The sequence below is a fragment of the Struthio camelus genome, chromosome Z, assembly GCF_040807025.1.
Source record: "Struthio camelus isolate bStrCam1 chromosome Z, bStrCam1.hap1, whole genome shotgun sequence".
NCBI classification, from domain to species: domain Eukaryota; kingdom Metazoa; phylum Chordata; class Aves; order Struthioniformes; family Struthionidae; genus Struthio; species Struthio camelus.
In genome coordinates this window covers 48663036-48673854 of record NC_090982.1, presented here as the reverse complement: position 1 = coordinate 48673854, position 10819 = coordinate 48663036, and the positions used below count along the sequence as shown (strand labels likewise).

Below are 10819 nucleotides of genomic sequence, written 5' to 3'. Positions count from 1 at the left end.
ATGACCTACTAGCTCTGTAATATACACACAAGCTTAAATATCAAGTCAGAGGTTTTTTTTTTTTTTTTTTTTTTTTTTTAAAAGATTGGAAAGGATCTTTGGAGGTCATCTGGTCCAACCCAACACTCAAAACAGGGCCAGCTTGGATCTGGTTGCTCTGTGTTCTGCATCCTCAAAGATGTAGATTCCAGTCTCTCTGTTAGCAGAGCCTAAATATAGTTAGCAGCATAGATAAACAGAAGACACCACCTTTTTCTTCTTTCTTTTATTGCAACCCATTGCAAGGTCAAAGGTTTCACGGAAAAATAGAAACTTACAAATTGTGTGAATTGTTTTAATGCACTCATAAAAAGACATTAAATGAAGAATGACTAAGATTCGGCACTATATCTGCAATATAATCCATTGGCTTTATTCTGAAAATATTGTTGCCATTTTGGAGTAGATAAAAAGCCCAGCATTGTACATGTTCACATGTATTTACGGTATTTCAAGCAAAAACTTTATCATACATTTTTCCAGAAAATTTGTTCATCCTCATTTCGAAAAGTCTAATAAAACATTCAACACCATCACTGGAATTACTGTGAGCTGATGTTCCTGTCATCAAGAATTATGCTATGGAAATCCACATACAGTCCAATAGATTTGTACAGGCATACTAAACACTTTTTCCAGGTTATGCTGCACCAGACCTTCTGGATTAGTAAAACATTTTGACGATAATGGCAACCCTTCAGCTGAAGCTTGAGCATTTCATATTTTGGATTAAAACACTGTAACCTTTAAAAAGCAAATATCCAGTGTTACATAGCTCAAAAAAATTTGCAGCCAAACGGTAATACTCTAAAGGTTAGTGCAACCTCAAACTGAAGCTGCAATGTCTGTATTTTCACTATCCACCTGTCAAATTTAACTCCTTAGAATGCAATGTGACACACAGAAAATTAAACTTTTTATGTATTTACTCTGGTTCTTTTCCTGTACACATCATATTGCAAATCAGTTTTGTACTAAAAAGAAAAAGAAATAATACTGCAAGTAAGGTAGCCTAAAGAGTTGTGGAACAAATATGAAAGTCAGGACAATGTGTAGGAAGCATAATTTAGATGATATAAGTACTTCTCATCATCCTGAGATTTTACTTCCAGAGTTAGTTAGTTAGGCCTTGTTCCTGCAAAACGATACCCCTGCTTGGGATCATTTTTAGATGGCCTTTTCGAGGTCAGTACTCCCTGCATTGTGAAATCTGTTCTAAAATAATAACCACACATGAAACCAGAGAAATCCTCTTACTGACTTCTACTTATTCATCTCAATTTCACAATTCAGCAACATAACAGCATACTCAGAGGAGACAAGATCATTAAAAAACAAAACAAAACAAAACAAGCTTTTCAGTAAGATTTTTAAATATTGTCTGCTAACTTATTTCTGATAGTTGGTGTCTTCAATTCAGCATTTGACTTTACGAAGTGGGAACCGGCTATCTCTGTTAAGTTAAAGGTAAAGTACTGTTAACTCACCTATTACAAAAATGGCAAGGTGCAAAGATTTAGAAATCTGTACAGCATCTCCTATATGATCATTTTAACAAAACAAAATGAAACAAGAAATCACTTCTGCAGTCCAATAATAGAAAAGAAGATTGTCCATTAAATATCCATTCCATCATTATCATCATTTTACTAAGATTTCTGTTCAAAATAATGATTTGTGTAATTATCAAAATGTTTATAAGAAAAATCACAATTCTTTGCAGATTCTCTTATTACTGCACATCTTAAAACTCCTGGGGTAGCTTTAGTCTAGGTAAATAATAAGCGTTGAGCTGAGCTCCCAGATTCAGCACAGGCCTATACTGATCAATCACACTGGTGCTAGCACTGAGTTACCATTTACAAATCAAAGGAAACGCACATGACCAAGGCAAAGGAAAGTAAACAGAGGAAAACAAGCTTAATATCTTCTATAATTCAAGCTATCCATAGAACTAGTAGGCATCCACTTCAAGAAGTCTACCAAAGGCTTTTATATCTTTTATGCAAACAAAAAGATACGATGCATTTTTGAAGTTCTGCTTCAATATGAGTACATAGTTGTACAGTACATCAAAGTCAGTGTATAACTGTTTCCATTTTACTGTAACCTGTGTAAACTTGCAATTATATTGCATCACATGTAAAGTTGTGAACCCTCTTCTTTATCTCTGGGGACTTGCAGATTTTTAGAAAGACAATTTAATATTCTGGATAGTTACAAGTCTCTGACTACATTGCAGTCCACTTTCTCTCCCACAATTTCCAAGAGAGACCATCAAACATAACATTTTCATCATTAAAAATTAGACAAAACTTGTTTTAAAAATAAAAAAAAATAAGGATACTTATTTTGGAATAAGTGATTTTTCAATATATATTTTGTAGAAAATAAAATGAGGATAAAAAGGAAGTTTAAAATATTCCCGCAACATTGTACAAATAAAATCTGCAGTCCCCATTAGACCTACTGAATGCAGCAGTGCAGAACTGTCATTGCGGTAGAGGAGGTTAAGAGGCAGTAGACATACTGGGTGTCCAGCCCATTTGATAAGCCCGTTCCAACGTCCTCTTGCAATCCTGTAGTACAGTACTGAAGGTTATATGCGGATACTGCTGCACTAGCTGCTCCACTGTGGCTTCATTCACCTGCAGTCAAAGAAGAGAATCCGTAATGGACAAAAAGGCTAAATAAATGATCGGATTTCAGACTCCCGGGAGGACCTGAAGGACTGGGCTCTCCACTGATAGTACAGGTTTGAGTGCATTTACGACACAGTAAATGAACAAAAGGCAATGCTCCGTTACAGGGGTGTGGGGGGAACACAGCTCAGTCTTATTCTAAAGGGAAAAGTATTACATAATGCATCCTAGTAAAAACTGTTCTTTCATTATTTGAAACTGAAAACAAAGAGGAATGACAAATAAACAGCCTCAATTTCAAAATAATTTTGTTTAGATTGTTACACATTGTTGCAGTTTTCTATTAAACTATTTTAATTCCATGCTCCCCTATGCTGGCCACCCACAGAGCCTAAATCCTAATTATTCAAAGTAAAACTATCTTGTTTAACATGGCACTGTCCAGAGTAACAGATTTCTTTCTCTACCTTGAAATAGAAGTGTATTAATTCAAACTCCCTCAAGCAGACAGAGGTTTGAAACATAAGATTTTTTTGGTTTTGGAAAATGAAAATTTATTACACCTGTGCTGATTAATTTATGGCATGATTATGATACTTTCATACACACTAAGTAGTACCTCTACAGTTAGCCTTATCGAAATGAACTTGCACTTTATAGTAACTATCAATGTGACTACCATGACTTAAAAAAAAAAAAAAAAAAAAAGGAAAAAAGAATATAAACAATTCTATATTGCTGGTACATCAACTGGTCAACATTTCCAAAGGCTAAAAGTCCAACATATCTTTGCATGCATCACAGGCAGAAGTTTTTAATTGTAGCCTTTCGGTGCGAGGCTAACACTGCGCTAAGGAGTTTGTGGGCAGAAATGGTGGGATCAATAACTAAAACACGCAAGCCTGTCAGGTCAGGGATGGCCCTCCGAAATCTTAGACATCAAAGGTAGCACCTTTATTCTTGATTAGACAAGGCAATCAGACAAGCCTAATTAAACCTAACACCTTTACAATTGCAGTGCTGTGAGGGGATTAATTTGTCAATTATTTTTAAGCTGATTGCAGTTCATATCACAGAAGTAGACAGCTTCCTTCATCCTTTAGATAAATAAAAGATTAACCTAAGAACCATAACTTTCAGGTAGCTTTCTTTGAAATCTTCGCTGTACACTTGGACATTTTTAAATGCACTGATATTACATTTAAATGCTGAACAACCTAGATCAGTAGGATGTACGACTGATATAACTGTTTGCCTTCCCCTCTCCCCCTCAGTGAACCACATTCAAGGCCAAAAGTAAAAAAATAAACTAAAATGTTTACTATCATTACAAAGATCCATCTGGGGAATAACATTTTAAAGCACAGTGACCACAATATTTAATAATATTTTTGTCCTTAAAAGACATCAAGGAGTGCATCCTTCTGAACAGTGATTGCATCCAATGACAGGGATAAATGAAAGGTTTAATATCCAGTTCTTCTGCTCTGATAATAGAAACGCTCAATCTTCATTGGAATTTTCATCTAGCCGAGACTGACTTGGATAGAAAACTGGTTTAACCGCCCTTCAAGGCACAAGCTGTATGCTTTTGGCAAATAACTACGTTACAGCAACGTCCTCCAGTGCCAAAAAACAAGAAGTGACTTTTAATAAATCAAAATGAAATCAGAGACAGCATAAGTTCTCCAAAATATTTGATATTTATAGATGAATACATACTTTCAAACTGTCAGCAACACTTCATAGAAATATTGGTTGGAAGGGAAGAATCCTCATAACAGTATTTGTTACTTTTTGCCTATTCAAAAATAGCCAGAAACCTCTTCTCTTTAAAATCTGTGGTGCACAGTGCCACAGCAGAATCTATCAGGTTACCGCTTTCACCTTCTGCTCTCAAACACTAATTCTGAATCACCAGAATTATAAACTTACTATTCTTGTCCACAACAACTTCTCCTAACGGTTACCTCTGGCAGAATAAAGATGCTTACCACAGACAGCTGCTTGTTTTGCCCTTCCTAAGTGGGAAACTAAAGAAAGGATATTGCTTATCTACTAGATATCTGTAGATATTAACCATGGAGAGAGGATATCGTGCTTTAACACACACCTGTTTTGCTTTTCTTGTTCAACAGCATGGATATTAGTGTTTGATGTTGTACCAATATTGTTGGACACTGTACCTAATTGGTACAATATCATAAGCAGATTTTCTATCACAGGAAACAAATTCAGAAAGTAAGGCAAATTTTTTTTTTTTTTTGTTCAAACGCAGTACGAGAAGAAATGAGCAGTCTTTGACTCGAGACTGAACATATATTTGCAAGCAATAGCCTAGCTAGATACAAGTTAATGTATTTAATACAAGGCTAATTTATGGAAAATGGCATGGCCCATGATAATCAGAAAGGCAGATTAGATGTTACAATAGTCTCTTTTGGTCTTAAAATCTATGGAGAGATCTATGGAAAAGCATTTAGCTTTAACCACTTGTGCCGAGTTTTTCAATACAGTTATTACTACATACAATAATATTCAATAAAATTATTACTAATTACTATTATTACTTTGCTAAACAGGAGAAGAATTTTTTTGGTATTGAGTGCCAAATAGAATAACTATCTGGTTGAAAAGTTTATAGGAGACACAGAAATATAACCACTTGGGACAGCATGACATTGAAAGCAATGCAAATGTGTAATTTGTAGGTAAAATTGGAAGCCAGATGACAGATAAGGATGTATCCTTATACAGTACAGCAAGTGGACAAACAACAAATAGTGAGGAATTATGGATGTACAAATTCAAATTTAGATTATGCAGAAGCAGGGGGGAAAAAAAAAAAAAAGATCCTATCTGGCAGTAGGACAACCTAACAACCTATATGAATTCCAAGAGGAGAAGAAAACGTGGAATGTTAAGCCACAAACGATTCCCTATGGTTCCCTACCAAAACAAACTGAAAGCTTGTCTTTTACCATCCGGAAAGTCAAAAACAAACACTAAAACAGTGTGAAATTTTTAGTATTTTAAGCTTTCTATAGTATTGGACTAAAACTAAATCTAGAAGGCAGGAAAACAGAGAAATCAAGAAAATTTCAGTACTTCACTATTAAGATAAATAACGTCTACAGGAACTCCCTTGGTATCCTTGTCATCCGTCCCGTAATGGTAGGATTAAGATGCAAAGTCGTCTGATATCTAAACCATTAGAATACAAGCTTCTGTCTCTTTGTTTAGTTGGTGATAAAACAAAAGTATTGAATGCCATCCCCAAAATAAATTCATTACATAAACAGAATAACTTTCCTTTCTGGGCTTGAACAGTCCTATTCAATGAATGAAAAATAAAAATCTTTATATCTTAATATGCTTTAAAATGTTGTATTTTTCTTCCACAGAACTTCCATTAATCTTCATCTTTTGAGTTGTCAAAAGGAAGACTAATGGCTGAAGATAAACTAGCTAGATTATCTAATACATAATCATTCATTTGAATTTGAATAGCCCCTTCAATTACAGTTTTAACACAAAATGAAAGAATGCAGTTCTCACCATTAAGAATCTAAATAGGTTTGTGTGATCTTAGTCATCAAATAGAAGAAATAAAACAACAATGAATGCTGGTTTGAAACTTATTTTTCTTGCTGAAAAAAAATTATTCCAGGCCAAAACGAAGATTCGTTTTATGTAACTGTCATAAAAGCAAAGGAGAAGATGAGTTAAAGAACCTGGCAGGAGGAATTGATGTCATTCCCTTTTAACTCTACAATGCAGAAGTCACGAGTTTGAATCCTTTTTCTTAAAGGCATCTGAACATATATCCCCTATTTCCTAGGACAGTATACTTGACTTTGTGACAAATGTTATCTAAGACGGGTCCTCTCTAATTTCTTCTGACGGCGTAGTATGGCTATACAGAGAGCATTTAAATGTTATCTGCACCAGATAAAAAAATGACTTCCTTGTGTAACAATTAGGAATTCATCTGGGAAAGAGGAATATGAATACCCATCTAGTCCATATGAAACAGAACATCAACAGAATGGAGTTGGGACATCTTCCTTGATGTACGCTAATCTCCCTCTACTAGGTAGGTATACATGTAACGTGGGTCAAATATTGGGGAAAATAGGAGATCCACGGTCAAAATCCTTTCCCTGCTTTAGATTAATTGATCTGCCTAAAGCAAAAACGTTGAAAAACTCTCCTCCAATCTGAAAATATTTTTCCCCAGAAGAAACTAATCGGCAGGTATGATCAACTGAAACTACAGTTTTCAATCAATAAGCTATTCACTCAGATTTTTGATCTGGTATCACTAGATTTACCAATCTGGTAAGACTGCCAGTATTCAGTGGTTTGGTAGGTCACTGGCAGCTGCCATAGAACTTCAAGAGTAGTTTCTTTTATGCCATCCTCCCTGAGTTGTCATGGAAAATCTGAAATGCAAACATAAATAAAACCTTGATAATTTTCAGGTTTTGCTTTTTAATGTGCCATGCCATTTGGTAGACCTCCAGTGATAATTTCAGTACTGAATTCTTTCATTTCTAGACTCTAAATTAAAGAGTTTCTAAAGATATCAAACCATTCCATAGGGAATTATTTAGGAGTAATGTCTATTTTTCTTTATCTATTGCTTTCATTATGTTCCCCGCACAGATCTTATTAAATTCAGGAGACTCAAGTGCTCCTAATCCCGTCAAGATAAATTAGAGCTTTCAATTGAAGCCATCAGTAGAATAAGAAATTTCTTTTTAATGAGGCTGATACCCTCATTTGCAAGTGAGGAACAGAAACAGAGGTTGAGGGGCTTTTCCTAGATAGGACTTTCCTAGTTACTTTTAGCTAGCATGCCTTTAGTTGATATAACGTCCAAGAGCTCTTCTCCTGGATCAGAATACTTAACAGCAAATAGCAAAGCTTTAAAAAGCTCTGGTTTTGACCAAGAGAGCTCCTTTACTGTATTCCTAAGGAGAGCTGTAAGACTGCCTACCAATCTCAAAAGCTCCTCCTGGAGGTATATCAAGAGCAGCCTCAGAACGCAGTTCTGACCCTAAAGCTAGCGAAGCGCATCAAGAACTTCCGTTCTGTTCCATTCAGAGCGGCACTGAAAAGGGAGAGCAAAGTCGTTGCCTGGGCTGCAAGTTTCATGTTGCTCACACTCACTCATGCTGAATTAAGAAGTATTCTCCCTTAATCTAGAAAGTACATGTTTTTCTGTTAATCGACTGGAAATATTCACATATACACACACACAGTTGCACATCACAGCTAGCAATGGGTTTTAATCACTTTCATGATCTGCATCAACATTCCAAGTTAATAACTGACATGAATGAGTGGCGATCCAGTTTAATAAAAAATAATAAACTCATATCACATGCCAAAATTACTCTCTTCACAAAACACTTCTGAAAAGATGCTATGATTGCAAAACTACTAGTGCAGAGATGCAGTAATAGAACTTAACTAAATTCACCTATGCTCCTTAACTGCTTGTAACATTATAAAGGAATGGACTGTTAAAACCGTTTCTGCATTGTATCAACTCTTGCAACAGGCATGCGGCTGGCTGATTTTGGAAAGTGCTGACCTCACGGGCGCTTGCCTTCTGCCTGCAATCTCTCTAGGCGACGGAGCCTCGCTGCAGGTCATACAGATTAAATACGTCTTCAGTCATATAGCTTTACTGACCAGTTGCTAATCAAAAACTAACAAACAAAACTATAATATGATTAGCCTGCAGTATTTGTACAAAAAGGCATTAACAGTACGAAGAACAGTTAGCTTAATTTTAGAAATCAAGTACCTGCTAACGCGTCCTGAAATTATTTGGAAGTGAGAAGCAACACTGATGATGAAAGATTTTCAGGACTGCTGCACAAATGATGTTTGATAATAAAGGTCAAAGTGGCACAAACATGATCATTACATTTCTGAATAAAAAGACTCACAAAACCAATCTTGCATAAAAAAATTACAAGCTGATTGGATCCAAAAGGGTTTTCTTAATACGTTATTGAAAATTTGCTTATGCAATGGCATTGCAACATTAGGGGCACTGACATTCTACGCATCATTCTACCTCAGCATACATAGGGTAGTATTACATGAAAGCCCAATTTGCATGTAACAGATAAATAAATGAATCTATAGTCATTATGTGGACCCATAATCATGGATTTCAGATATATTCTATTTTCCAATTTTTCTAACATAACAATAAAATCCAAAATATACCTACTTGGAGTCGTTAAGAAGGTAAATTCATATATACTTTTTCTCTCTTCTCTATGCTATCGTTTGCTTCCTCAAGTCAATGTCTTATAAAAAGTGTACTTAATAACAAATGTTTGACTTTTTTTTCCACTAATAGTTGAATGAGTTATATTCTCAGGTGGCCCAATTATAACTGTTGCCTGTAGCCATAACAAAATTAAAGATTTCTGGAATCGTTTGTGTGAAGTGCACTTGATCAGCTAAGGCAGACATATTCCACAGAGTGTAAAGGACTTGCCTCGTGCCCAGGGGCACAACCTTTGTTTGGGACTTTAATAAAATAACAGCACTACTTATGTTAGCACGGCATCCTATAGTCCAAATAAAGTCTCATTATTTCAACAGAAAATGCATTTTAGCTTAATGGATGCTGTTATTAAAAAAAAAAAAAAAACCACACATGAAAAGGCTGTATTTGTGGACTCATAATGAAATTGTCAAGTACAGTCTTTTTTCCAAATTTTGACATACTATTATTATCATGACACTCAACAACTTAATTGTGTACCTGAAAGAGCTTATCCACTTATCTCCCACTTAGATTGGGGAAGGGGAAGAAGAGGGGTGGATAAGCAGAAATATACGGCATCTCTTCTGTGGGGTAAAGGGAAGCAAACAGAATACACAGGTCTTGCCGTATTCAATGGAAGCACTTCTGGGAGGATTTCAGAAAACGTACCAAGGCTGCCAGTGGAGCAGACCCCCTTTTAACTTCTTGGCTTAAACCTCAGCAGAAAGGTACAAGCCTGGAGGGATGAAATATTTTGTTGCGGTTGTTTACACAGGTGAATGTTACTTCCTCAAACTGCCAGTCCCTGCCCAACCGCTGCCATCTCAGAGAGGAAAGCGTTACTGCGGACTAACAAAATAATCCATTTCAGGCCTCTGAGCTTGCATAGTGTTTTGCAAGAGCCTCAAGTCTCAAGGCTTGCAAGAGACTTGGGACTTGCTCTCTTGCAAGAACAGCCTTGCAAGTCTCAAGGCTTCCTGTGCTAATCATTACTGCCAACACAGTACTGGGTATGAAAGGCCTGTAATGGAGATTTTCATTCTCAGTTCTCCTTGCTCACCATTAAATCAGAGAAACTACTCTCGAGGAGTCTTTCGGGTTGGCTGGTTGGTTTGCTAATTCTGCTCATTTCAATCAAACTTCTTCTAGACCCAACCTGTACCAGTGTTCATAATTATTTCAAACTGATGATGAAAGTCTGTGTGTTGCTTTGTTCTTATTTATGAAAATTACAGTTCACAGAAACCTTATCTAGTGAAATGATAGTTTTTTTAATATAATGAGAGATATTCTTTCAGATTACTTTCTGCACATTAAATTAGTAGTTTTGAACATTCTCCTTCCTATTCTGCTAGGTTAACAATTTGAGCACGTTATTGCAATACTTGTCAAAATGAGGACCTGTAAAACTAACAGGAAAATCATTCTGAAAAAGCTTCTGGCTGACAAAAATAATTGGAAGTTCCTGGGGACAGTGCTTCTAAAAACGTTCTTTTTATCATAAAAAAAATGCTGACTACATCAGATTGCATTTTCCCTTAATAGTTGGCCTTACCCCGATTTTGAACCATTGATTAGCAGCTGAGAGCCCATCTCTTATTACAGTAAGACATGGCCAGGTGGCTGTTTTTAATAACAGGAGCAGACTCATTAACTCAAGACGACTATCTCTAGCTTACTGTCACACATCACTAAACAACTCAGCCTGGAAGATAAAAGTGTTTTAGTAAAGAAGTAGTTAAACTAGAAGCACAAAAAAGTTCAATTTGTATAAAGAATCCTCTTTTATATCTTAGCAGATGCTTTCGTTCACACACTTTCCGTTAGCTAGGGAAAAAAA

The 10819-nt window shown here is 35.9% G+C and overlaps 1 protein-coding gene across 1 annotated transcript in view; it reads right to left on the bottom strand.

The window, feature by feature from the left end:
• Window positions 1-391: 391 nt before the first annotated feature.
• The window catches only part of FBXL17 (F-box and leucine rich repeat protein 17), a 301069-nt gene continuing 290641 nt past the window's right edge, over window positions 392-10819 (bottom strand). The window contains exon 9 of the mRNA XM_068928189.1: window positions 392-2687. Coding sequence (XP_068784290.1) covers window positions 2550-2687 — 138 coding nt within the window. The 3' untranslated portion in view covers window positions 392-2549. The remainder of the gene's footprint in view (window positions 2688-10819) is intronic.